The 27,895-nt window shown below is 45.6% G+C and overlaps 2 protein-coding genes across 5 annotated transcripts; one reads left to right on the top strand and one right to left on the bottom strand.

Moving 5' to 3' along the window:
* Positions 1 to 690: 690 nt before the first annotated feature.
* On the bottom strand, positions 691 to 17,304 carry chrna11 (cholinergic receptor, nicotinic, alpha 11). The gene is made up of 10 exons (XM_047604947.1): positions 16,951 to 17,304; positions 15,183 to 15,322; positions 14,835 to 14,879; positions 14,619 to 14,728; positions 14,446 to 14,525; positions 12,327 to 12,494; positions 12,050 to 12,244; positions 7,569 to 7,655; positions 5,925 to 6,034; positions 691 to 4,552 (listed from the first exon to the last, which is right to left on the bottom strand). Exons 1-10 carry the CDS (start codon positions 17,000 to 17,002, stop codon positions 3,824 to 3,826), a joined length of 1,716 nt encoding a protein of 571 aa, XP_047460903.1. The 5' UTR covers positions 17,003 to 17,304; the 3' UTR covers positions 691 to 3,823.
* Positions 11,371 to 27,607, top strand: LOC125019900 (small conductance calcium-activated potassium channel protein 1-like). 4 transcript variants are annotated; one of them, XM_047604946.1, is made up of 11 exons: positions 11,371 to 11,437; positions 22,417 to 22,586; positions 22,810 to 23,713; positions 24,019 to 24,114; positions 24,288 to 24,575; positions 25,111 to 25,232; positions 25,456 to 25,597; positions 25,679 to 25,789; positions 26,226 to 26,353; positions 27,046 to 27,124; positions 27,222 to 27,607. In XM_047604946.1, the coding sequence occupies exons 3-11, from the start codon at positions 22,829 to 22,831 to the stop codon at positions 27,459 to 27,461; spliced, it is 2,091 nt and encodes a 696-aa protein (XP_047460902.1). In that variant the 5' UTR covers positions 11,371 to 11,437; positions 22,417 to 22,586; positions 22,810 to 22,828; the 3' UTR covers positions 27,462 to 27,607. The 4 variants fall into 4 exon arrangements, with proteins under 4 accessions (XP_047460902.1, XP_047460901.1, XP_047460899.1 ...); XM_047604945.1 differs by lacking the exon at positions 11,371 to 11,437 and having other exon boundaries at positions 22,114 to 22,586; XM_047604943.1 differs by lacking the exons at positions 11,371 to 11,437; positions 22,417 to 22,586 and having other exon boundaries at positions 22,593 to 23,713.
* Positions 27,608 to 27,895: the final 288 nt, after the last annotated feature.

Raw genomic sequence — 27,895 nt, forward strand, 5'->3', positions numbered from 1 at the left:
TGCCAGATTGCTAGCGCTGCACATTTTTCCACCGTCGAGTTAGCTCATCAAGCAGGGAGCCTTGCCTGGGCTGAATGAGGACCGGCACACTACTATAAATACACCCCTCTGACTCTTTGCTCAGTCTGACACACTGACTGAGTGACTCAGTCAAGGCCACACACAAATACACAAAAGGCACAGCCCCTTCCCCTTCCCTCCCCCTCCCCTCCCCCCCTTTATGGGCGTAGGGTTGCATGAAAATATGCCTCTAATTTCTGTTTATTTCTGAAGTGTATATTTTCCCTTGCGGAGTGATATAGTGCATTGGCCTTTCATTTGATGCGTGTGACTGAGTTATACTTGTCTGAGCGCCCATCTCCCCGCTGCCACTGTCCCTCATAAATCCGATGAATTACCCAGCATGCCCCCTCTTTCCTCCATTAACCCTCCCCTCCTCTTCTTCCTCCTCCTCCTCCTCCTCCTCCTCCCCCACCCTCCCTCCCCCTCCTCTTCTCTCCTTCCTGAACGAGTGATCAATTAAGGACCCGTCCAGATCTCACTACGTGAGCGTCAGCACTTTCTCCCCCTCCTCTTACCCCCCCACCCACCCACCCCAAACCCTTACTGTCATTTTTCTCTTCCTTTTGGGTGTCGGGCCAGCCACTGTCAACACAGGAAGATAGGGAGCAGAGTAAACCAAAAGCATTTAAAAAAAAAAAAAAGAGAGAATCCTTTATTTTATTTTTTTTTTTTCATCCGGGATGAGAAATACTCTGTACAGATGTGAGTGTTTAGTTAGGTGTCAGTGTGTGCTCGAAGGAGAACATCCTTTGGCAAACTCCCCTTGGCAGGAAGTTTACCTTCTGTCGGCAAGAAGACTTTAAAGAGAGGAGGAGAGAGGAGACAGCAGATGAAGAGAGGTATATATATATATATATATATATATATATACATATATATATGAAGAAACTGCCTCTATATTCTGTGAAGCAGTTCGGTGTGAGAAGATGTGAGTATTGGCACTAGAGACAGACGTTATTGGTCAGGAATCTCATTTACATACTTCATCCGATATTTTTTTCTCACTGTCATCAAATCCCATGAAAAGACAAAAAAAAAAAACAACAACAAACAAACAAAAAATGTCTGCATATGTAGCCAAAGCCTGAGAGTTTTCTTTCATCCCTGTCATAAAAACACATTAATGAGCCACACATTGAACCGGACGTCATTTTCCTTCATTACGACGGACACAGGTTTATTCAGGGTCAGTCCGAGACACAGTCCTGGTGCCATAAAAACACTAGATTCCCTAGGGTGCTGTGTAGTCTAATAAAATTAAACCATTTACTTTTAATGGGATTTGTTGACATTACAAAATATATATATATATATAGTCATTTCAAGTTGTAGCTTTTAATTAGAGTGTTCGTCTCCACTTCATGTCTCTGTTTACAGTTTGAATATATGGTTTGGTCGTCTATTGGCTCAGACACTTTAAACGCAGGGAAACACACTTTTCGATTCCCTACCAGGGAGCCGCGTGGGCTGCGTGAAGGTCGGCCGCAGAAAAACACAGAATAATCCTACCTGAATTTGTTATTTCATTCCTCCCATATCTATATTTATTATCAGTAGCTTCATCCACACGAAAAACTAATATTGAAATTCACCGACACTCGCAACTGGAGGATTCCTGTTGCTTTTCTTTTTTTATTTTCTTCTTTTTTTGTGAATGACTCATCCTCCTCTTCTTATCTTTGGCTGTGTTCGGTATCCCTGCCTCATTAACTCTCACGGCTCCTTCACTGTACTTTAATCCACAGTGAATTGGCATTTCAGACACTTAGGAGTCATCATTTTGCATCGAGGCTGACGAGTGTCAGGCAACTGTAATGTGAATATCCAACACGCTGTATTGGAAAGGTTACGTTCCCGTTCCACTCGGGGAAGTGTTATAAATGCTGCCTAGATATTTCACACAGAAATGATTCAGACTGATTTTAGACGCAGCCATTCCAAGAACAAAGGTTTTCAGTGCTTCTCAATTTTCTGTTAATTGTAAAATGAGCACACGCTACTTTTCTAAGCTTTGAATTCTGGCAATAACCATCCTTTTTATCCACTATCAGTTTCCTTTGTATCATGCATACTCTAGTTCAGTTTCTGTCTCCCTGCCTGGCCAACCTCAAGCAGATGGGTCTCCCCGTGTGGTTTGGGTTCTGCTCAATGTTCTTCCCCGTTAAATTTTTTTTCTTGACACATCCGCGGGTGCTCCTCGGGAATTCTGGCCCAAATTTCGCATTGTTAATGTTGATTCTTAAGCGAAATTCTTGAATCGTTTGGAACCCATGTGCACCTGTGCACCGAGCTAAGCTAACCTCGCATACATTTAAACTGCTGGCAGAGACGTGTGTGACCCAAAAAAAAAATAATTTGCAAAAGAAAAAGTCCCATTTCCTCAATTTTTACTTCACCGTCTTCATCCGCTCGGGTCAACTTCATGAAAGCACAACTCTATTAAAATCTCATTTTCTGGTTTTAGCTCGTGAAGCAGTGAACCTCTCGGGGGGGTCTAACTGGAACTTGATGGGATGTTTCTTCTCCGTATTAATTTCAGGACTTTTAATGATCTCGTCCCCTTTTTCTGCCTCTCGTGATCTGTTAAAGACCTGACCTTCTGTCTGAGTTAGTAAACTTTTAATACGAAATCCAATGAGGTTCGTTGGGGCTGTTACGACCTGCCAGATGCAGTTAGGCGGCCGCTCATTGGCTCGGGCCTCCAGTGTGGTGCAGCCGCTGCGTTGTTGGTGACCGGTTAATTCGTTTTCCCGGCCGTGATAAGCACCGCACACTGTGCGCGCCGCTGAGGAGCTTTTGATATCTCGGCTGATTGCTGCAGATTGGCAATCGCCTCAAAGAGATAAGGCCCCGGAAAGTTAGAGTGGCTCGCGAGCAGAGAGGAGACTTCATGTTTTAAAAGCTTATTAGTCTTAAAGATTATCGGAGGCCGCTCAATTTGACGGTCATTAGATGGATGCGATTGAATAATAGATGAGATTCCCTTACGTTCCTCTGTGCGGCTGCGCTCTTGATCTTCAGTCCACTTTTGTACATCCGAGCATCGAGCCGCTCGCTCTGCCAAAATTCGCAGGGGGGGTGAAGTCTTGTTCGTTCGCGACTCCTCTTTGATGTTTGTCCTTGCAAAAGTCTCTTTCTCCTCTCGCCTTCTCGTCCTCGCGTCACTCTAAACGGTGCAGTGTTCTCTCAACATGTAGGAGTGAGGGGCTGTCTTCTCTCCTCAACAAAATAAAACAGCACAAACTCCTGTCTCACTGATCTGTCCCCGTCTCTCTCTGCCCGTCTCTTTCCCTCTCCGGATTTCTCCCTTGCTTTAAGAGCTTTCTTGCCGGTTGCGTGGGACTCATAATCCTCTCTTTCTTTAGCCCTTCATAGATCCTCTTTCCCCTTAATTTAGGAGGAAAGTCTTTGAATTAACTACAAGAATCCTTTTCACCTTGTCAAGAATCTGATAAAGCACCCTGCTCACCCTAATCTCGTTTTAACTTCACTCTGTATCCCCTTCTTCTTCGCCTGTTTTCTTCATATTTTTCAGTTACAAAACACGACGTATTGCAAAGAAAACCTTTTTTTTTTTCTATTTCCCAGTTCATTGCAATCACAAATCACAGAGCCTTACAGAGTTTGCTGGAAATTGTGTTTCCTTGGATCGGGGCCCACTCCATCCTTTATCCTGTATGTAATTCCCTTCGTCCTTTACTTCACGCTTACTTCTCGTCTTTTTTTTCTTTTTCTTTTTTTTTTACTTTCCTCTTTGCTCTCAAACAAAGTCCTTCGAAATAGCCTCCACAAAGTTTGGAGCCGACATGAGGATTGAGATGGTGCAGATGATGTTGAAAACGCTAAATGCCACCAGACACAGGCGATCGATCACAGCGCCTGCAAATTTCCACTGGTCGGCCATGCTCTCAGTCTCGTCCTGCTCCCGGAAACGGTCTGCCATGTAGCGCACTTCCTCCAGGATAGCCTGCAGCTGGGGGTCGCCTATCCCCGAAGTCGAGCAGCCCCCCGCTCCGCCTCCGAACCCCCCGCCGCTGGAGACCGTGCTAGGACACCCTACGGTATCCATATTAGGAGTAGGCGGCGGTGGGGAGCTGCAGAACTGTGACGGTAGGTGCGGCGGCGGGCTTCCTGCCACGCGCGGAGGCCCGGCGGCGATATTGTTCCTCTGGATGGTCTCCGAGAGCATCGAAGGGTCCTCCATGCTCTGGTAGCCCATGTACAGGAGGTTCCCGTTGTTGTTGGTGCTGGACTGAGCGTGGAGGTGAGGGTGCCCCGCGTGAAGGGGCCCCGTTTGGAGAGGAGCCAGGTTCTGCGGGTGCAGCGGGTGAAGCGTCGGGTCTGGGGGGTTGGGGATGCTCCCGCTCTGCGAGCCCGAAGAGCAGCGGCGCAAGTGGGGAGCACACGGGGGCCGCTCCGGGTCGTCATTCTCCCCGGGCCGCTTCATTCGCAGGAACCATGCGACCCACTGCAACAAAACGAGCTGCACCTGCGGGGACAAAGACGCACGTGTAAGGTGTAAGGCGTAGGTCTTCAACAGGGGGTCCGCAGAGCTGAACAGAAAAGCATTCAAAGGTTGGCTAATAGCTTCATCTGTTGCAGACTGATGTTAGCTACGTTTCCATCCCTGTTCTGATGTTTTCAAACCACAGCTGCGCTTGTGTAAGAACAAGATCCTCGCCAGGGACACAAAGCTGAAGCGCCTGAGGCAAAGAGGATTTTTATTTTCTTTGCTTTAACTGGATTTCAGAGAGGAATCTCACAACGGCGCCGTTAAATTCAAACTGTGGAATCATTGAGATCGACTGTCCGATTACTATTTTGTGACGGTAATGAGCTTGGGGTAATGTTTCAGTAAACTACAGCATTAAGATAAAGGGAAGATTAGCAGCACAACCTTCAAGTCTACTCTCTTTTATCATCTCCCTGTTTCCTACAATATAACAGCCTCCCTTGGAAAAAAAAAAGAGACTACATGTCCCCTGAAAGGGCATATAGGCTCAACAGCATCCAGATGGGTGTCTGGCAACTAACGAGAAGCTAATATCCAGATGACTGCTCAATTAGTCTCCACCGAGCATGTTCGCCGGCTAACAGGTATGCTGGTACACTGTTGATGTTGTTTTTGTCTGCTCTATAGGCTAATTATGAACCGGTTCGATGCCCTCATCTGAACCACATCAATTAGCTCGTTAATTGGCCGCTGGACTCTCTGAACAGGCCATTCATCAACAGAACGTCCTTGCGATCCATCAATACATACAGCATCTGCGCTCCCATACAACGGAGCCACTTGCATGCATCAATAATTGCAGGCTTGTCAATTTTTTCTCTGCCGCCAAAACATAAATCAAGACATAAATACATCTTACAGAGCCAAAAACAACGCAACAGATACATAATAAACTACATTTCCCGCATTTCTCAATTTTAGATACTTTCATATAAGAGCTGATCTTTTGCGAAGACTTTTTTTTAGCATTAAACAGAAGGCAAGGGGAAAAAAAGACGGAATGAGCCAAATCGAATCCACCCACATAGCCAGAGTGCTTTGAAATGCACTCCAGCTGAAGTCTGTGGCGAGGGGTTTGATGAACACACTCAGGCAGACTGACACTGCTGGATGAGTCACAGCAGAGGAAGTCAGAGAATAAAAAAGAGAGAGGAAACTGGCACAGGAGCGCAGGTAACACTAACAAGCTCATGAAATGTTATTTAGAATGGCAGAGCGAGCAGAAGAATGAAACCAAAGCTGCAACTAGCATTAACAAAAACCTCTGAAATGTCGAGACCGACGCCAAATATCACGTTGCATGTAACCGATAATGAGGTCGCGATAAACTGCGCAAGCTCACACTCACCCATTTCGGCATGTTCCCTCCGTTTGGATCGTGGTGGTGATATTGCAGAACCACCACGGTGGCGATGACTGACATCCCAACGATGATCATTATACTGGCGAAGTACTGACCTGGCAGGAGTAGAGCACCGGACAGTATTTCATTTTAAAGTCACTGTGAGCTCTAGCCCGTTGACAGTGGACAGGGCAGACTCAGATGTGACACACATGGCAACAAACATCTATAGACTGTGAAAAAAATATAAAGAAATCCACAAGGCCATATTATTAGATACTTCTACTTCTTTTTAAAACACTTCGAGGTCAGTGTTATGCGCTCCTTTGATTGTTTCTGAGGAACAATAGAAAGATTCAAGGTGAATCTTCATACTAACACTACTGCCTCCCCCTTTGTGCTGTGTATTGTGTTGGTAAAAATCATCACACAAAATGATGCTGTTAGCAGCACTCTGGTGATTATGACTCTGCATTTTTTTCCCCTCAGGTTTTTAATGTCCAGGATTTGTGTCTTTAGGCAAAGATGGCCTTGCATCTGTCTCTGGCTGCAGTCTTAGCTCACTAAACATATTTTCCAGCAGTGTGCCCGCTATCAATTTAGCCAATTAAAATTTAAGGAGAGCAGGTGGCTATAATAAATTCTGTTCCATATTTATTATATTTTTTTGGCACATTGCTACTCTGCCTCTTTTGTAGTGGTATGTTGTGACGGTGCTGTGTCTGGATTTAGAGGGTCGGGAAATCTTTTGAGATTGTCAATACCTCTGCGTTAAACCTGGCTAACAGCGTGGCGCTAACAGCTTGGCGCTAACAGCGAGGTGCTAACGACGGCAACGCTGGTCCCTGGGAAAATCTCAACAACTCAGTGAATTGCCATGACTTTTTGTATAGATATTTGCGACCCAAATATAAAATTTTATTAATATTAGCATGCTAGCAAACTAAGATAAAGAACATGATATACATTGAAACTGTCAAACATACTAGCTTCTACTTTTGACTTTTTCTCTCAAAGTGCATGATGAAAAAAAATTTGATCTAATTTTTTTTTCTCATAGGTGGCCCTAATACTCTTCCATACAAACCACCATTGTTCAGCTAGAAGCTAATTCTCAACATAGACTGTATATTAAAAAAAAAAAAGATGGAGGCAGCCACTGTGTTTGGAAAGTGAAGACGATGCTAATGTGTGCTAACGCTGATCGTTTGTAGGTGCTGGCTCCAAAAGTATTTGGATATTTCCCATCAAGAAATGTTTAACATCACTTATAAAAGTCGTTAAAGAAAGTGGTGTCAAAGAGAGGTACATCTGATTCTGAGTTAGATTCACCCCTTGCTCGTCCCCATCTCCTCCTTCTTGCCCAAATATGGTCACTTCTGGTTCCAAAAGAAAAACAAACACTACGCTACAAACAAGCTGATGACTTCACTGTGGCTACGTCCACCTTTTATGTTCATATATTTCTGTGGTGCAAAAACTACAGCAGAGAAATTGGCCACTAGAGACAAAACATTGATAGATATTGATCGATGGACAAAACAGCTTGATTCCTTATTGACAGTCTATAATGGCAGCAGGTTTTAATTGGGCGTCCAGTTAACTGGCTCGTGTGGACATGAAAAACACAAACTTCTGTCTTCCACCTACCTATAAGAGGGACGGAGTCAGACGTGGCCGGCATGATCTCTGCGACCAGCAACATAAAAACAGTGAGAGACAGCAAGACGGTGATACCTACGGATAGAACAGAGAGATAGAACCTAATGATTTAACTGCATTTTGTTTGGCGATCAATACTGTGGTTCAGCCTCCTCCTCAGCCGAGTCGCCGCGTCCTCTTGTGAGAAACTACATTAGTCTGTTTGGTATTTTTTGATAAATGGTCAGGACGAGATCAGCTTCGATTTATGTAAATGGTCGGCTAATGCTCAGACAGTGAATTACTTTTTGACGTTTTCTACCTCTGCGGCAAAAAAAAAAGAAAAAAATAAGCATTTTTTTAAGATTTCCTTCTTAGAAGACTCCCTCTGTGCGCATGCGAGCACACACCTCATCTTCATTTATTCACCTACGCACTATATTTTGTCTCACTTCTCCAACAGAGAGAATTTAAGGAGTGCTTTGCTGGCATAACTGTCCCCATTCAGAAGCATTCAATTACACTCATAGATAAAATATGATCGCAAATAGATTAGAAATGTGGTTGTGGGCTTTTTTCTCAGCAGTGACACTGACTCTTTCTAAAAGCTCCCCTCATCCTTCGGGGCAAAGCCACTTGGTCCCTGTGTCTCCTCCATCAAGCCAAGTGACAGAGTATTTTCCTGGAAGGCAGTGTGTAAGAGCCCCCCCCTCAAAAAAATCAATTCACTAGCTTTAATTACATCAATAGGTTAATTGGCCGTGTGTGTACGGCTTAGCATTTTTTCCCCCTACAGAGAAATGCTGCGTAATGCATCTTGTATTGAGGTTAAGGATATGCTTTGACAAGGCTGTTGTGGCTTCCCTCTCAGAGAGAATAACATCTATAGACATTTAAAGGCACATTTTAAGGTTTACTAGGTCAGATCTGGCACCCTATTTTAATTATCTGAATAATTTTTTTTAAAAAACATGTAAATTATGGGTTATAATTTCACTAAATCAGAGGTGAAATATTCAGATTGATGTTTTTTCTGACAAATGATAAAAAACAGTTAATTTGAAGTAGATCTGGGTGGTTCATACAGAAAACCGGTATTTTTTCTGTTATGATATTAATTTTTAATATACTGGCATACCGGTGCATTTGATTACACATCGTTCGGAGTGTTGCACCGCAAGACACTGTTTCCATTTTCAGTGTAGCGTTACTAAAGACGCATGGCGCGTCACTGTAAGGCGTGGTGAAGATCACAAAAATTAAGCAGCAGGACGAGAGGACTTGTGCCAAAAAAAAAAGGTGTTGTCTTGGTTGTTTTTTTTTTAGTTTTTTTTTTAGGGTGATTAGATGTCCCCGATTTCTGGGGACAGTCCCAGTTTTGGACGACCTGACCTGCAGCTAAAGCTGTTTTAGCTAAAAAAAAAAAAAAAATGTTGCACGCATACAACTATTACGGTAGCCAGCTACGCTTCTATTGACATTACAGACATAGAAATATGTTTAGATATGAATAAATATGTCAAACTAAATGAAACCGTAATGGTCCCTGTTCCTTTATTTCATCTTGATAACATTTATTTATTTTTTTATCTCCAAGCTGTAAATGTCCCTGGATTTCCACATCAGCAGGCAGTGCTAACACAGGGCCACGCAAACCGTTTTAATATTTACTCATCATCACAGTAAAATAGTCCATCCTTAGTCAATCTGGTGCATTAATTCCTCTCTCAACCAGTAGAAAGTGTTGTGAACACCTGATTATGCATGAGAAAAAAATCCATGATATACATTTGTGGTCATACAGTGCAGTCCTAATTGAAGTGATAAAGACAGAATAATAATCTTTTAATTTTTTGCTTTAACAATTGATGAAATATATCACTCATTATATATTATTTATATATTAATTATTTCCATTCTAATTTGAACTCTGGACTCTTTAATGTGACAAAGAGATGAGCTCCATTCATCTCAAAACAGGCTGATATTAAAATAATCGGTCGCAGCTCTGCTTCCTTTCGCGCTCCTTGTTCCTGTTAATGTGCGATCCGGTCGCCTCCCGCCTTCCCCTCCTCACCCGTCCTCCCCCTCTCTCCATCTCTCTCTTCTGCGCTGTCCCCTCTCATCCTCTTCACATTCCTCTCCTGTCTCTTTTATCTCTCTGCCACCTTCCCACACCCATCGCTCTCTGTTCCTCCTCCTGGCATTTCTCATCTTTCTATTTTATCCTGTAATCCTTCTCCTCTCTCGCGGCTCTCACCCTCGTACAGGCCTCCCCTTAGTCTGTAGTGCCACTCCTTCATCTTATTTTATTTTTTTAGCCTTTGTTGGTGCTTTGCTTGTTCTGAACATCTTCAGGCGAGCTACGAACTTCTGTATTCACACCCAGAAACATGAGAGCCCTCGAGTAGGAGATTTTAGTTTGTGTTTGTGAGCCCTGATGTTGAGCAGCATTGTTAAAAAAAAATACTTTAATAGAAATAGAAATGGCTGCAGATGTGCATTTAATATCAGTCTCCTTTAAAGGTGCCCTGTTGAAGTTTCCCCTGATAACATTTGCATATAATCTGTAGACAGTGGACCAGATTTTGGCACTGGAAGGTTTTTTGTTTCTGTCTGTAGCCTTATAGGCGGTTTAGGCTTCTGCTTCTGCAATTTCAAGCTACGGTGACATCACATATCATATGCAGACGCCAGCGTTGTAACTGACGAGCACCTCCCCAGAAATGTAACTATACACTGTGGCGGAGCTGTGATCGGTCTACTTGGTAGTAATGTGTAACCGATTTAGTATTGCCTGCTTCTACACCTCTCAGTTTTCAAATTGATTGTTTTGGATCAATGCCGATAGATCACATCGAGGAAAGGTTAGCTGAGGAGGCTCGGAGGTTCAGACATTTGTATGACTCGTCTAACGTTGGGGTGGAATTTTTTACAGAGAAAGCCAGACCCATGAGTGCACAAGTATGAGTGGCTTGAAACCAGCGCAGGCTACATTCACAGGTTATGACATCTATGTCCATAGGACCAGGGCTCTACAGACTCATGCATGCCTGACACACATGACATTTGCCATGCTGAAAAATGATAAAACTCTCCATACATAGATTTTAAAAGAGATTAGTGATCTATGATTAGATGGAAGAGAGTAACTTTACGTCACGGTAAAGCCACGCCCCCTTGGGGACGTTGCTGCGTAACTCTGAGACACAGCACAGAGTTACGTTACGTTTTTACGTTTTTCTATGTAACGTTCGTCGCTCTGCAACGACATTATCTATTTGTCTGCCTGACCAACGTTAGTTGATTATTTGTATTTACCTCCAGTGGTTTGTTTTCGCTAAAATTGGGGAGTGGCCTAATTTGCTACTCTCTTCTATGAGGCAAAGGCCGGATGCTCTGCTTTAATCAGCGGCCAATCAGAAAATATCAGCGGCCAATTAGCCAGTCAGAAAATACCAGCAGCCAATCAGCCAATCAGAAAACGGTATTTGTCGTTGCCAGGTGAAATTCGGAGCGCCTTAACCACGCAAATACGCGAAAATGTGCACTCGTCAAAGAAGAACTGGAAGAAAAGGTGTGTGATCTGGTAATTACTTCATCACTTAATTTATCATTAGTATTATTATTTAACAGTTGCTTATTACAATCTAGGAACTATACAGGATATTTGCTTATGAGTCATGGGAGGTTATCTTTAAACAAACCCCTTCTCCCAGGAAAGAAAAATCTCATTACAAGCTAAATTCAAAACTCTCAGAGCCCTGATAGTACTCGCATCGACTGGTCAGACTTGGCTTTTGTTGCATGCAGGTAAAAGGTCGGTGTAGAGAGGAAAAAAGAGCTGTTTCTGTTTCTGTGCCGGAGCTACGCCACAGGTAAGACATCGCTCTGCAGTCTAAACAATAGTCTGACGTACAGAAATGTACGCAGACGACTGCGGCTGCGATTGATCTGAAAGGCTTTTCTTTATCCACATCTCTCAGCGAGACTCCTTCTGCCTTACGCAACATGTCCTTGTGACGTTTTCAAGAAAACCTACACTGTAGCACAGGAATCAGTGTTTTCACAGGCCACATCCTGCATAGATCCGTTACAGGAGTGTAAACCGAGCTTGAACTGAGTGTAAACAATTTACGTGATTTGGGTGAAGTCATTTTAAGCTCCAGAAAGTCCTGGCCCGTATTTTCTCTATTCAAATATCAGCTAGCCACACAAGAAGCTCCAAATCATTGGCAATTACCCCCAGAGACTAAGACATCAGATCATGAACTGATAGGTTCCTGGTTTGTCTTTACAGCGTGACTGAAACCACCAAAAAAAAAAGGTAAAATAATGTGCACTTGTCTACCTTCTTAAAGATTTAAACAACTAAGATGCGCTTTGGATCCAAAAAGACCACTTCTCCAACTCTCATCATGTCCTTGCTCCACTGCAGCTCCCTTCAGTCCACCTCTTTCCTCTGTCACAGCCGCGTCTGATCCACTCACCTAGCGATATCTTCTCCCCGGAGTCAGCTGGCAGCACAAAGATTAGCAAGGTCATGGAGGACAGCAGCACACACGGGATGAGCAGATTCAAGGCGTAGTAGAGCGTCCGCCGCCGTATCGTGATCACAAACGTCACGTCCGGGTAGGGCTCCTTGCAGCAGTCGTAGAAGAGCTCGTTCCTTGAGCCGGGAACACCTGGTGGAGAGAAACTAATTCTGCTGCTTTATGACTGGACGTTTTCGGTGAGGGCGACGTGCAAGGGTTTCTCTTCACTCACCCACGAGGTCCCACTCTCCGTTGGGCATGTAGCCCGAGATGTCGGCGTCGTTCATCTGGAGGTCCAGCAGCCAGCCGTCGTACGTCCAGGAGCCGAATTTCAACTCGCACTTCTGGATGTCAAAGGGGAACCAGCGGACGTCCACGTTGCACGTGCTCATGAAGATTCCTGAGGAAAAAGACAGAAGGGAAAGACGGCAGAGAGTCAAAGCTCTACAGCCGGTTTGTTAAGAAGTTGCGGTATTGAGCCCTGTGGCGCCAAGGGCAGAGGTGACAAAGGAAAGATGAGGACAGACAGACTGCGCTGAATATCAGTCTGTTAGAGAGAACCAATCTTTTATTTCAAGACCACCATAAAATCGTCTGAAATGTGTTGCATCGCAGCCAGAACTGCACACTGCAGTGGGACTGATTGTAGACTGTGCAGATCTACAGAGAGTTTACCATTGTGGTAGAAGGGAAAGCAAAGACGAGATTAGACACGGCCTGCCGTCACAAAGAAACGTCCATAAAAACTTGGCAGCGTTGTCTCTCCCAGGTTTCGCATATTGTCCCCTGCAAACAAACGAAGCTTCCGCGGTCTTCTCGCACACACAGCTGCTAGCTAAGCCTCGGAGATAGAAGCGAAACACTGGGAAAGGGAGCCTGTGCACAGTCCCCTAACCAGATTACCGCTTTTGTCATGCAAAATAAATACAGTGGCATGGGCACACGCGAGCGTAAAAAATCGTAAAGGCCCATTTGGTATCCCTCCCCAAACGAAAGAATCACAATGAACCTAAAAGTGTTGTTGGGAAACTGCAGCTCTTTAAATAATTACTGAAATAATCCAGCTCGTTAAAAGCGTCGCACACACGCGCGGAGGCAGAATGCCGGCGCAGCCTCGCAGCCTTCAAAGGCGTTCATTATGAGCGACATGCAAATCAGCCTTCAGAGTTAAATGAAAGCAGAGGTTGGAGAAGAGTAGGGAGGTAAGTAGTGGAAGTAGCAGATATACATTTTATTTTTGGAACACGTCTTCTGAAAATCAGTTACTAACTCAAAATCTTTTATTTCCTGAGGGTGATGCCTTTATACTAAAACTACTGTTGTAAACGCTGTTAATTAAGAGTAGCTGTGTCTGGCTTTGCACTCCTCTGCTCTATGCAGCTTCATGCACGGTGTACTTTTGCAACCTGCCTCTCAAACGTTTCCAGTAACTATGGAGCAACACCAGCTTTTTTTTTTTTTCTTTTTTTTTCTACAGCGCATGCAGCTCCCAAAATAAACCTCCCTCATTCTTAAGAAATAAATCCTTTATGAGGCCCAGAGACAAGATTGTCATAAACGTCTTCCAGTCGCCGTCCTTATCCGCTGTTAACCCAACACCTGCAGCCATACGATGTATTGTAATTCAAACGCTTCCAGATCCTCCGCATCTGAATTATTTATCACGTGTCGAGCCTCAGCCTCCCACGGACCTGTTGCCTTTCATTTACAGACAAAAACCAAGCCCCCGAACACACCTCAGCAATTGCAGCCGTGCTCGTGTGACGCGTCACATTTGCGGCTCATCCATTTTCCCCCTTTCTGTCATGTGTCAGACCTCTCCTCCTCCGGCTCGTTTCACCAAAGCGGAACACGGCCTTTTCAGCCTTCCCACTAATTGATCCAAATCCCCAGCATTAAGCGGCTCGCATCCAGCGTCAGCCTATTAATAAACATGCCCCCTGAATAGAATTGATAGGGTGGCTTTTGGAGCTCCACTTTCACTTCAGAAAGCCGCCGCAGCTCAACCTCCCTCGCCAACGCGAGGGATCCGCTCTGACGCCGCTATAATGTGGTGTCTGAGGAAAAGACTGAGAGAGTACAAAGCAAAGAACCGTGGAAACCCAAGGGTGTTGTTACTTTTCAGAGACTTCCACCCGGGTTGTGAGTTTGGGTTAAGACAGGAAGCGGAGGAAGCGAGCGTCTCCTATTTTTAGGCGTTACTCAGCTCTAGAGATCCATAAGCAGTGACTACCCAGGGATGCTTTTTTATAACAGTTAAAATATTAATGTCAAGTGTACAAAGAGCGGAGACGTGCGTAGATTGCGGATACGAGGCGTTGCTGTTCGGGGAAATAAAGAAGGAGGCTCACCTGGGGGCAGGTACTCGGCGTAGCCGCTGGAGTTCACCAGAATATTGGTCTTAAAGGTGGAGTCAAAGTCGTCATCTGCACTGAGGGAGGACAGAGGAGGATGTGACATTACTCGTGCGTGCGTGCGTGCGGGAGGGAGGGGCGTGCGATCGAGGTGTTTGTGCGTGTTTTACCTGTTGTAGAGGAGGATGTCCGGCGTCCAGATCTGATCCGTGGTGAAGCGAAGGTTCTTCACTCCGGGGTGTTCGGTCTGGTTCCACTGGAGGTAGTGATCGAACCAGCTCTTTAACACACACACAGTTTCTATCTCAGTGGAGGACAGGGAAGCTACTTCGTCCTAAATTTTAGAAGCAATTTACATGCTGCAGAGAAGTCGTGTCAGGCCTTACCATCCTCAGCCACATGTTAGAGGTTAACACCTGGTTCTTCTCATCCTGCAGAACAATAAAATAATTGTTATCTTTCTTTGACTTTGCAAAAAAAACAAAAAAAAAAAAACACCTCCACGTCTACCAATAAATTGATAAATATTTGCTCAAATCTCTGGCGCTATCACTTTCACAGTTTCAGGCATAAACAAACCGAATGCTTGACTCAACACCAATGAATTTTTAAGTTATTTTCTTAGGCGGATTTCAATATCAGTTCCACCTTGTCATCGTTCCACAAGAAAAAGAAGAAGGAGCTACCTCATAGTACACGTGCACTTTAGGAAAGCTCAGCTGGGAGACACCTACCACGTCCATGATCTGGATCAAACTGAGGGAAAAGACGACGGTGAGAGTGTGGGAGTCGTTGCCCACAGGCCTCTCCATCCGGTTGTAGTCTTTCAGGAGGTTCTTGAGCAGGTTCCTCTGGTGAGGACCTTGCAACGACACTGAAGAGGAAGGAAAAATGCCCTTTAAACCTGACGTGACGAGCCAGACTGCACAGCATGTTCACCAGCAGTAATGATTCTAATTATTAAGTTTGTGTATCCTGCGAAAATGACACCAACACTCAAGGAAAAACAGCAATTAAAAAAGCTGGCGGGGGAATAAGATAACAGGAAAAAAATAATGATCAAACCAAGAGATTTAGCCCTGAGGAGCTTAAACTCCTTATCTCCACATACATCCAGAAGAACGCGACTGAAATATAAAGATGATGAAATTAGCAGAAATGATAAAAAAAAAAAATAAATCATTTCATCGCCATTGGTCACATTTAACTTTAGTGGTTTAATCTTTGCAAACCAAACACAGGGGAAAGAAAAGTGCAGCTCTGAAATATTTAACATGAATATTTAAAAACACTGAGGGGAATCAGAAGAAAACAGAAGATATTCAGAGGACGCGTGGAGAACGTTTAGTTATCTGAACCTAATTAGCAATGGTGGGAAACCTTATCTGGGCGTAATTGGCACTAATGAATTTGTAATTAGGTTAGTTTGAGGAGCTCAGAGGTAACGCAGGCATCAAACGTCGAATGCAGATGCTGGACCACAATCGCGCAAACCAATTTAAAATGCTTCGGTGTTTCTTGTTCCATCAGCGCGCCGATAATGACACAGCCAAACCAAGTGCAGCAATCGAAAACAACAGGTTAGGTTCAGTCTGCCGTTACACACTGTAAATAAGCTGGTGCAGAACACGTATGGAGCTTTGCCGAGCTCTATAATGCAATTACATTGTTTAAAGGGTTTGAAAGGGGGAATTTCAAGCATCGCTGCTGAGTCTATGACAGGATTAAGCCCCCGTGGAGGCAGAGATGCGAGAGGTGGCTTCTTTCAAAGTGATGGAAAAGCCCAGGATGTTTTTGTCCTTGAGACGGCGGCTCGCCAAGAATATAGAAACTTTTACATCCGGCGCCCTCCCCCTGTCTTTTTATTATTGTCCACAGCTTCTAGTCTGGGACGGACACATTTTCACACACGGCACTCGTGCCCGTGGGGAAAGTTCGTCTGCCGCCCGTCTCTCTCTGAGCTCTCGCCCGCTGTGTCAAGCCTCCACGCTCGAGCTGCAACTCGTGCCCCGTCGCCCTCGTCTGCGAAGACGGACGAGCTGATCTGTAGGTGAGATCCGACCGATCTGCCACTGCTTTCCCCGAGCCGGAATGGGAAGAGGAAAGCGAGGAGACGTTCGGATTTCTCCCTCCCCCCCACCGCACACACTGTGTCTGTCATCCGGCGCCTGCCTCGCCGCACAGATTTAGATGTCAATCTGCCCCGTTAAACCGTCTCATGCAGAGGCATCATCCGACGTCCGACGGTTAAACTAAACATGCGTCTCCGGAAGAACATAAGAGCACAACTGCTTGATGTAAACAAGCAAGCAAACAGGTGAGACAGATTCTCACTTTTCTTCTCCTGGAGTATTTTATTATTATTAATATTTATTTCTTTTTTACTTTGAATTCTTAGTCAGGTCAAACAACACCGGCTTGGTTCCTGCTGTCCTATTAAAATGCTGCAATCGGATTCTTGAAAACAGAATGAAAGACAGGAGAGATGCCGGTCGGACTCACCGTGGATCAGAGCAAAGAATCCAGAGAGGAGCAGAGCCACCGAGTGCCACATCCTGGTGGTAAAGAAACAGGGGAGCAGAGGAGGCAGCAAGAAGAGGAGAAGCTCCAGATGTTGGAGGAGGAGGGAGGAAGAGGAGGAGGGGTGGAGGAGGAGGAGGGAGGGAGGAGGGGGGGCACAGAAAGGAGAGGAGAGGAGAGGAGAGGGAGCGCAGGCTCAGGAAGCTGCTGGAAATCCTCCGGTCTGCATCCAGTCAGCATCCGAGGGAAAGGGAGTGTGAGCTGGAAGAGAGAGGGAGCGTAAGATGAGGAGGAGGAGGAGGAGGAGGAGGAGACGGCGGCCGTGAGCTCTCTCTTTCCCTGTCTCCTCGTCTCTCCGGGAGGTGGGACTAAAATGGAGAGCGCGAGGGAGAGAAATGTCAGCGGTGGCGGGGGGTGAAAGGGGTGAAGACGGAGCAGGAGGTGGAGGACGGAGCGCTTTTAATTGCTCTGTCGCCACGAGTTGACCTCTTTGGAGACAATGGAAACAGATGAGGCGCAGGAATGGAGAATTGATTGAGTGGGAAAGTGGCCTCCCCGCGTTGGTCAGCAGTAACAAACAGAGAAGAAAAGCAAAAGCAAAAGTGGAAGAGGTGTTATTTATGCGGGGGAAAGAGCAAAAAGTAACAGTCAATCACTAATGGAGGGATTGGATTGTTCTGATTAGCAGGGATTTGTTGTGATTACTTGGTAAATCATTTCCACCACCACTTTTACATGATCCGTGCACATGGCTGCTTGACATGCGCACTGTGTCAAAAAGAAATATGTCATGTATATATTTATATATATATGTGGCAGATGGTTTTATGTATGATAACACGGCGCAGTGGTTACGGTCATGCACGGCTGGCCTGGAAACTGTGTGTCTGGTACGTGTGCTCGGCGGGGGGCGAGCTCTGAATCGGTGGGGGAGATGGACTCCGGTTTAATTGAGAAAGTGCTGGGCTCTGCAGGAGGGCAACGGAAATGTGCATAGTTAAACTCTACTTCTCATTTGTCCTCGTGAAATGCTGATGCAAGGGCAGAGGCAGCGAGAAAGACTGAGGGAGGAGGGGAGGAGGGGGGAGAAGAAAGAGTTGGACTGTATAATAGATTACCCTATTACTTCTACTGCCCTTCGGAATTACCCCCCTCTCCCGAGCAGCCTGTCACACACACATCCTGAGCGCTCCCGAGCCCCAGATTCATGCTCGGCTGCACGCAGAGGACGGAGAGTGGCCCTCGGAGGCGAAAAGAAGGATGGCCAAGTCACCGGTTAAAGCAGGGGAAAGCTGCACCAAGCGTGGAGCGAGGCCATCAGTAATGTATCATCAGAGGAGACGCGTCCTGTTGCTGCCGCCGCCGCCGCATCCGCGAGATAGCTGCCGCTGCTCCAGCGTGCGCAAAATTGACTCCAAGTTTATCTCATTAAAATAACTCCTTGTGCTGTTATGCACCAAGCACTACCGTGACACTGTGCCAAAACCCAAATTCATTATGCTCCATAAAAAAAAAAAAAAAAAAATACAGATTGGAGGCACTGAGGCGTGGGTGACATCTGGTGGTTTGTTTTCCAACTGCACACTGGCACAGCAGTCTTTTTTTTTTTTTTTCTTTTTATTATTATTATTTCTCTTCCAGGAGGCGGTGGTAATTAACAAGGGAGAAACTGGGCTAAATGATAGAGGAGGATGATGAGAGTCAGCCCTATAAAAAGAAGGGTAATTAGGAAAAAAACAATACCAGCAGACACTGAGCAGGGATCAGTAGTGACGCCAGCTGTGACCGTCGTGTGGACAATAACGTGGTTCTCTAATTGCGCCCGGCCTCAATTTCTGAACATTTCTTTTTAATTTTTCACTCATCCTGACTGTAACTCCACAGCTGCAGAGATGGCCATTGCTCTGACCTGGCGTGACTGCTGCCCCTCACCAACCCCCCCGAATGCCGCCCCTGACAATGCAGCCATCAGCCATCAGGGCTGCTGCGCTGTGTGTTTTTAATTACTCCGTTGATTGGATTAGGCCCTCTCCTCCGCTGACGCGTCCCCTCCACTTAATAGGGTGTTATCGACAAAACCAGCACACACATCCACCCGCACGCCTCTGACGTCTGATTTGTCAGAGTGGCTCTTCCCCCCCCCCCCTCGGTCTTGCGTAAAGTTGAATAGATGAAGTCCTCTTCTAGTGGACGACTACATGCTGCCAACCCTGGAGCGGTCGTACGAAAGTGGGCCGTGATCCAATAAAATTTTATGGGGTGAAATCAAAGAGTACTCGGTTCAGCTTAGTCTTTCTGTTAGACATCGTCTGACTCACAATGAGCTCTTCCAAAAATATCGTAAATACCTTTTTTTTTTTTTTTACTCCGCATTTTTTTTTACCCTTCTTTATCAAAGAAGGTGCCTACCTACATTATCCGTGCTGCAGAATATAAAACAGAAGACGCCTCTAAAGCTCAACAGGGATTTATTGGGGTTTATGTGCCTGACTACTATTTCTTGGGTGAGACCAGAGTTTTCCAGGAGGTTTCCTGACAGCTGACTCCAGACAGAATACGTTTCCGGTTTTTATGCTAAGCTAAGCTAGCCACTTACATTTAAAGGATGGATATCACGCACTGTTGTTACCTGTGAGTCAGAGACATGTATTTATACCTTGGTCTGAGGCTTTTTTTCATAATCGTTTAAAACAAAAAAGAAAAGGATTCATAATTTGCAGCTGTGAAGATTCTCAGTCACGCAGGTTATAGTATATGATATATAAATGTATACATAATGCCTGTAACTCCTCTTTACACGCTCCTTTATCCAGTTTATTCGCTTTATTCATGCAGCCATGTTTACATCCTCTATGGATGGTTTGAAAAGTTTCCAGCATTTCTAGCTTTTTTTCTAGCGTTTTTTGTATATATGCTTCGTAAAGCGCTTTGTTGACCATGTATGTTGCTCACGTGTGTATCAAATTGCTGAATGTTCTGAATCTGAATCTAAAACAAAGTGGTTCCAACTCACACTCAAACTTCTCTGTCTATTCTCTATGTTTTAAGGACGTGAGGAATAATCGAAAAGCTGTTTCTTATTTAAAAATAGCTGTTAATTGAGCATAAAAAAAGAAAGATAAAATATAAAATCAACCTAGGTACAACAGTGGCAGTGGTGTAATAAATTGGCAGCGGGTTTTAAGGTGTCCAACAGCCTCAGATGCTCCTAAAAAAACAAACAAAAAAAAAAACAACCTGAGAAGAAAACTGAAACAAGCAGCTGGCTTTGACTCCAGCTGTAACTAATCCAACACTAGGGGGTAGCCAGGGATGACATAGTTTTGCTTAATTTAAATAATGTGAAAAACATTTTTAGTCACATTTGAATAATTATGCATCAGCTCATTTTAATTTCATGTATTTTGAGCTTGTGGGTACAGCATGATAAGGCCTTTAAGTTGTGAGAACACTGCCGCTGCTGCTAGGCAACAGTTAAAAGACACTCAGGCTAACGGTTAGCAAGCTAACGACTGGGCAACTTAACAAAGGAGGAGAAATAGAGATATTTTCTTCTGATTTCTCAGAAAATCACAAAAAACATGTCTGTATGACTAAATTAGAATGTATTATCTTTTGTCATACCCTCTCATCCAACTATTCTTTTAGCCTTAATCGTGACCTATGACCTTTAAAACGCTTAATTCGTTAGCGCCATCGTCTCCGAGTTCTGCTGCTTGTTTGTCGTTTGTCTAATGATCCCCAAACAGATCAGACTGGAGCAATTAACTTCTCCTGACCAGAGGATGAACCGGCCAAGGATTTGGGTCACGGAGCAGCTTTGCCATTTGCCAGCCACAGCAATTAGTAGACCCCAAATATCCCAGTTCAATCTCTTCAAGCTTTCTTAACAGCCAGAGGAGGATTTTGCTATGGAGGAGAGAAAATTGAAGATGTGTGCTGGCTACGGGCCAGGGAGCGAAAAAAGAACTGACACACTTAGCCACCAGCTAGAGCGGCAGCAGCCAGAATTTACAAGCGCTTGGCAGCAGCTTTGATTGAGTCTGAAGCCGTGCAGATGTGCAACGTAACCTTTCTGCGTCTTGTTATGGGGGGGGGTCGACGCCATCTAGGAAGATTTGCATGGTCCGTAAAACCGGAGCAGAGCGTAGAGTTTTTTTTTTTTTTTGCAAATTAATTATTCATATTTGAGAGAAGTTTATTTACCCTCCACGAGAGTTTTTGATGTCGACAGCCATGCACCGGGGCGCAGACAGTTGGGAGAATATCAGCGCAACGAGAAACAAATCCAGACAGCAGCATCTGGCTAAGTCCCTGAGTAGAACCGAGTACTTTCAGCATAATTAATCTCATTTTACATCTGGAGAGGACGTCTGAAGAAAATCAGCGTGGATGATCAGACCATGCTTTAGCTCTTCCCACCTGTGCACATTCACTTTCAGCCGCCACCACCACCACCCTCCTCCCTCCTCCCTCCTCCCTCCTCCTCCCTCTGTCCATCTTTAAATACATGTTGTCTTCAGATTAGATAATGCCGTTCTTTATCCTGCTACTATCCGGATACCCCCTTCCCGGAGGCTCTATTATCTGTGGGCCCATCTGTCACCGGATTTGGTTGAATAAATGATGCCGAATGTCATTGTTATGACTTTAATGCTTAATACTCCACTGTGCGCTCCGTGCATATTGTTTGATCGAGGGGCGACACATTTCATAAGCTCATAAGCGTCACATCTCCATCTCACTTGATTAATCTTTGGTGCTAATCTGCCGAATTGCTATTGAGGACTGATATTCTCTTGCTGAAGATTAGATATATTTCTAAAAGTTTCTCTCTGGGGCTCAAATTACAAAGGAAATGCCCTATAACAGCACTTCTTATCAGACTTTTTTTTTTTTTCAGGCCGCCCAGGTTTAAGCAGACGTCCTCTCCCTACACGTACCGGGAGGAGGATGAAATCTGCCAATCCTGTCTAAAAAAAAAAAAAAAAAAAACAACTCTGACAGATGACTCAGTCTTTGCCTCGGCTTCACGCAACATCTGCAACTTAGATCTTTGTTTTCATTAAGCCCCTCCAGCTTTAAGGAGGACGCTCTGATGGTGGACGGCCACAGAGCGGAGAAAAATATATATATATATATATGTATCACAGCCGAACAATGAGATAAATGACTGGAAATGTAATGGACATCAACCTCATAAGTCGCCGTCATGCGTGGGACAAGTTCATAACCTCTGCTGGGATCCATGGGAGGAGCTCCGGGATGCCGAGGCTGCTAATGGATTGCTGGAAAGTTCATACGCGCGTGAATGCGGGAACGTTTGGAATATTTTTTATTTTTTTTATCTTGGAGCGCTACTTTGAACGTGGTCACAAAGGTTTAATGGGAGGTTCTTTAATTTAATTTAAGGTTTTGGATGAAACTGATGTGTTAGAGTCTTTCCAGGTGGCTGCAAGTGGATTTTACGCGAGGACCCGTTTGACTTGACACGGATGTGACCTTCAACAGAGACTGAAATACATGGAGAAGTAAAAGAAATTTATATATATATAATTATATAAAAGTAAGAATAAAGGCCTGTTTTCATCCTCATAGGGGAAAGCGTGATTGAAAAGGTAAGATTAAAAACATTTTGAGCTTACAACATGACAAAATTTTTATTAATGTGTGTGAATTTTTTTTTACATTTAAATCTAAAGACTCAGATTTAAACTCAGAATAGATGTGAATTTAACAGATATAAAAAAAATGATAAAACATCTGCTTTTAGACTGTTCAGCTGAATTTACTGCGTCCTTGTTTTGTCTAATATTCCATGTATTTCTCCCTCTTTAAAAGACCCTTAATCCCTCTCACCATGGAGCACTCCCCGTCTATGAACCTGTCAGTGGTGGATGGAGACGAGGTGGAGGACCACCGCCCCCTCCTCCCGCCACGAATGCTTCCTCCGGCTCAGGCCTGCTCGCCCCAGTGTGGGATACACCACACGGTCCAGGCGCCCGTGGATCACACCGTGTGGATGGACAGAACCCAGGCCATGGCCACCACCCCTCTGTACAACGGCCACCTGTACGTATCGCCCTCCCCGCGCTCGGCCAGGAGGGGAGACAAGCCCAAAGGCAAAGAGAGGAAATGCGAGAAAAAGTCGGCGGGGAGCAGACACGCCCCGGCGCACAGGGAACGGAACCAGCCGTGCAAAGCCAGGAACGCGGGGCCGCACAGACTCCAGGAGAGGGTCACGTCGTTCACCGACGTGTCCGTTTCTCCCCGCGGGTCACCCTTCAAGAGTCCCAGCAGGTCCCACCTGGGCGTCAGGGACGCCGAGGGGCGGGCGCGTCGCAAGTTGGGCAACGTCTCCTTGGAGATGCACAGCCGCCACAGCCTCCCAGAGATCATTGTCACCAGTAGGGACGACCACCTCCAGCAGCAGCACGCGGAGGCGTCCCAGCATCGGCAGGAGCGGTGCGAGGGCGCGGGCCTGCTGCCGGGGGCCGAGCGTCCCGGTCCGAGCCCCAGCCCCGGCCCCAGCCCCGGCCCGAGCCCTCAGCGCGGCCACAAAAAGAAGAAGGACGCCAAGGACGACGAGTACAAAAAGACCCACAACATGGGCTGGCGGCTGGTCCACAGGAGGGCCCTGTTCCTGAGGAGGCAGCGGCTGAACGACTGCGCCCTGGCTGTGGGCCTGTTCGGGGTGGTGTTGATGGTGATGGAGACGGAGCTCTCCTGGAGCATCTACAGCAAGGTCAGAGAGAGCCCCGAGGAGAAACATGGATCCAGTTCTTTCCCTTTAACCTTTTACTAAAAGTTTAAACAGAGAAGGAGAAAGCAAATCACGCTGTGGTCACTATCCACTGGTATTGTTGTCGTTATCGCACGCGGCGGAAAAATGCACAGTAAGATCGTGTTCATTACACCGAGCAAGTGGATTATGTTCATGTATATAAGATGAGAGGCTTACGCAGGATTGCCACGGCCATTCCGTAGAGTTGAGCTTTGTAATCAGCAGATGATGATGATGTCATGTGTATGTGTCCCCCCTCTCCACAGAGCTCCATCTACTCCATCGTGCTCAAGTCCGTCATCAGTTTCTCCACTGTCCTCCTGCTCGGCCTCATCGTAGCGTACCACTGCTGCGAGGTGCAGGTACACGTCCTCCTCCTCTTTTACGTCTATTATAACCCGTGGCGAAAAAAAAAACGTCATCGTGAGAGGCGATGATGGATGGCTACCTTTCCATACTCTGACCCCATAGCTTGGCGTGCTCCTTCAAAGAGCCCGATTTCATTACAACGCACTCTCCCCCTCCCTCCCGGTAGCTCTACGTTCACGACATCGGTGCAGAAGACTGGCGCATTGCCATGACGACGGACCGCTTGGCTCTGATCGTCCTGGAGCTGGCGGCGGCGGCCATTCATCCTTATCCAGTGGGCGTGCTGGCGTACTTCCAGCAGACCAAGGCCCGCCTGTCGCTCTCCGAGACGGAGCTGGAGATCATCCTGGCTCTGCCCATGTTCCTGAGGCTCTACCTGCTTGGCCGGGCCATGATGCTGCACAGCCGCCTCTTCACCGACACGGCCTCCCGCAGCATCGGGGCGCTGAACAAGGTGTGGGATCAGGCTTTGGGTTGTTTAAACTGAAATTTGAATTTTTTTCAGCAAAAACTTTTCAACGGGGGGCCCCTAGGGGGTCTGTAGAGGTACTGCAGGGAGGTGGGTTGCAAAGTTTTTGGTTGATTAGACATTTTTCATATATATTTTTTGAATTTCCCCCCCGCAAATTTACATTTCTTTCCCCACAATTGGTCGAGAGCCTCGTCAGTCAACCCGGATGAAATGATGAGAAGCTCACTCCCATCAGCCAACTACTGAGGCCAGAATGACTGGTGTCCCTACTACATAGTCAATTATTTAGCTATGTTTAAAAAAAATCTAGCTGCGTTATGTAGGTATGTTTATGTTTCCGGCACACTTGAGGTGTGGTTGTCACAGTTTCTCCTCCGTGAACCCCCGCATTCTGATTGTGTCCCACCCCTGGCTAATCCCTTCCCTCACTGATGCAAATTTAAGAGTGACTGGATATGACTTTTGACCCCCCCCCCCCCCCCCCCACTGTCATGATGACGACATTTGTGATCTCCAGATACACTTCAACACGCGCTTTGTGGGGAAAACGCTGATGACGACCTACCCCGGCACGGTGCTGATGATTTTCAGCGTCTCTCTGTGGATTGTGGCCGCGTGGGGCTTGCACGTCTGTGAGAGGTGCGTGATCATGTGCTAGTGCTCAGCAGTGTTTAATATTTCATAATCACGAGACTTCTGGAAGGTATTCATATTTGTTCTGCAGCTCCAGAGCTGCAGTAAATCTCCCGCAGCTGGGAGATGAGAATATTCCTGATGTGACGCACATAAGTGAAATATTAAACACAAGTGGATTGAGCATCACAACATGTCAGCACATTAAGAGAATCTTTCACTCCTGCAGACACCACAACTACAGGGACCTGAGCAGCAACTACATGGAGGCCTTGTGGATGGTGTCCGTCACCTTCTTGTCCATCGGTTACGGAGACGTGGTCCCACACACCTACTGCGGACGCAGCATCTGCCTCCTCACGGGGATAATGGTGACGAGTTTGCTTGTTTTGAACGAGCCGGCGTTAAGATTATCTCAGGCTCTGACGAATGCCTAATCCTGACTCTCCCAGGGAGCCGGCTGCACGGTCTTGGTGGTGGCGGTGGTCGCCAGGAAGCTGGAGCTGACCAGGGCAGAGAAGCACGTTCACAACTTCATGATGGACTCCCACATATCCAAGAGGGTGAGTTATTAAATATCTTGAGACGACAGCAGACAGCGTGGGCCTCATTTGGCATCAGGAACCGAACACCAACTCGTTTTATTGAACAAAATAGCAGACTTTTGGTATAAAAACAACCTTGTGCCATCAGATTACGCCACCAATGAGTAAAAATGTGCAAGTAGGGTGAAATTTTTCATCCGAAAGTTTTCCTGATACAGCAGCTTTTTTTTTAAGATACTAAATGAAAGCGCCAAAAGCAACAATCTTCTCACCTAATGAGAGTTTTTCTAATTTAAAAGTCGAGTACGAGGAGTCAAAACGTCCGTAGCCCGGTTGAATATATAGCCGCAGTTTGTTGCTGTTGTCCAGCCTGTGCAGTAAATAAGAGAACTTGGAGGTTATGTGCATAAACACGCAGTAACTCTTTTTTTTTTCCTCCACGTCCCCTCACTAGATAAAAATTGCTGCCGCAAATGTGCTGAGAGAGACTTGGCTCATCTACAAGCACACTAAGCTGTCAAGAGAAAGAGATGACACCAGAGTCCGCATGCACCAGAGGAAGCTCCTCCTGGCCATCCACGAGTAAGACACGACAATCAATGCCTTAAATTAGAACTTTTATTTTGTATTTCAAGTTGCATTCGTGTTTACGCAGTTCTGATCAATCTATAAAAAACATGTCAAATCCACTACATTTTTCTCAGATTTCAGATTTTAAACGACCGGTTATCAGTTTCAATTTAGCTTCTTTACTGCGAGTTTAACCAAATGACATTTTCTGATACCATTTATAGACGTGCAGATTGTTTGAAGTCCTCTGGATTCAGATATCTTTGCTCCTCAATGTTCAAATAAGACTTAATGGAATAAAACTTTTATTTTTTATTTTATTTCACCAGGCAGACTGATTAAGATCAAAACGTCTCTTTTACAAGCAAGGCCTGGCCAAGAAGGCGGCATTAAAAAAATAATACATAAAAGCTACCATTTAAAAATGAAATTGCTGAAGCCCCAACGTGGCTCGGCTGAGACCTTGCTGGAGGTTTGCTCTTACACTTCGGGTAGATGGTACTCTACAAGGGGCAATTATTTTATACTTTATGATCATTACAATATACTTTAGCGTTTACTATTGTCCCTCAGGTTAGGTTTGCTTTAATTGTACGTCTTCCTTAGTTTTATTTGATCTGCTTTCACCTCATAAACCCTTGATGGTGTTGCATGTAAAAGGTGCAAAAAAAAAAAAAAAAGTAATGAAACTGATAAATTTCCAGGCTGCGGAGAGTGAAGATGGAAAAGAGGATCCTTGCAGATCAGGCGAGCACACTCGTTGACCTCTGCAAGGTGAGAGAGGCAAGTGAAGGCACCCCTTTATGTTACCAGCTCTTCTTAAAACACCCGGATAAAGTAAGGGCCTAACTCCCTGACAACCTTTCCTCCCTCGGTGCAGATGCAGAGCCTGATGTACGACGTGCTGGCGGAGGTGCAGGGCTGCAGGGGGGAGCTGGACTCGCACATCCACAGCCTGGAGAAGCACGTGGTGGAGCTGAGGGAGGGCTTCAGGAGCCTGATGCCGCTCCTCTCCAGCACCCTGTCCACGCAGAACTCCTCCATCCGCCACCTCCTCCGGGAGAGGGAGGGGAAGACGGAGGCCGCCGGCGCGAGCGGAGCGGACGGGCTAAGAGACTGAGGGAAGATGTTTTCTGCCCGTGAGGCAGCTGAAATGAGAACTGGTGGACTCTGCTCTTACAGAAGGGGGAAGATTGTGCAGATCTGTGTAAAATTGTTTTAAACAGGCTTTTTCTCATAGCAGGAATAATCATAAAACCAAAACCAGTACTGGTAAAATAACATCCCATTTATTAATCAATAGATTGATACAAGTTCATGAACTGATTGAACATTAAACCAAATAAATGAACCTGAAAAGTTCATGGGAGGTTTTATAACGGTAGTCGGTGAGTAGCTTTCTCTCTAATCACTATCTACATTTAAACAGTCTGGTATAAAGTCTCATCTTAACCTGTAATAATTTATAATAAAGTTGTTAAGACAAACGTCTATTCATTTAATGCATCTTAAACTGCAGGTGGTGCATGTGGTTATTGTGCTGCCGTTACTAAA

This window comes from Mugil cephalus, chromosome 14 (genome assembly GCF_022458985.1).
Source record: "Mugil cephalus isolate CIBA_MC_2020 chromosome 14, CIBA_Mcephalus_1.1, whole genome shotgun sequence".
Taxonomy (NCBI): domain Eukaryota; kingdom Metazoa; phylum Chordata; class Actinopteri; order Mugiliformes; family Mugilidae; genus Mugil; species Mugil cephalus.

Excerpts from the sequence above, each read along its gene's own strand:
- chrna11 (XM_047604947.1), bottom strand. The coding sequence starts at position 17,002 with ATGTGGCACTCGGTGGCTCTGCTCCTCTCTGGATTCTTTGCTCTGATC. Across the intron at positions 14,729-14,834 it reads CTAACATGTGGCTGAGGATG|AGCTGGTTCGATCACTACCT; the intron begins GTAAGGCCTGAC and ends TGTGTGTTAAAG. Across the intron at positions 14,526-14,618 it reads GACATCCTCCTCTACAACAG|TGCAGATGACGACTTTGACT; the intron begins GTAAAACACGCA and ends GTCCTCCCTCAG.
- LOC125019900 (XM_047604943.1), top strand. The coding sequence starts at position 22,787 with ATGTATTTCTCCCTCTTTAAAAGACCCTTAATCCCTCTCACCATGGAG. Across the intron at positions 24,576-25,110 it reads GCATCGGGGCGCTGAACAAG|ATACACTTCAACACGCGCTT; the intron begins GTGTGGGATCAG and ends TGTGATCTCCAG. Across the intron at positions 25,598-25,678 it reads GCCTCCTCACGGGGATAATG|GGAGCCGGCTGCACGGTCTT; the intron begins GTGACGAGTTTG and ends TGACTCTCCCAG.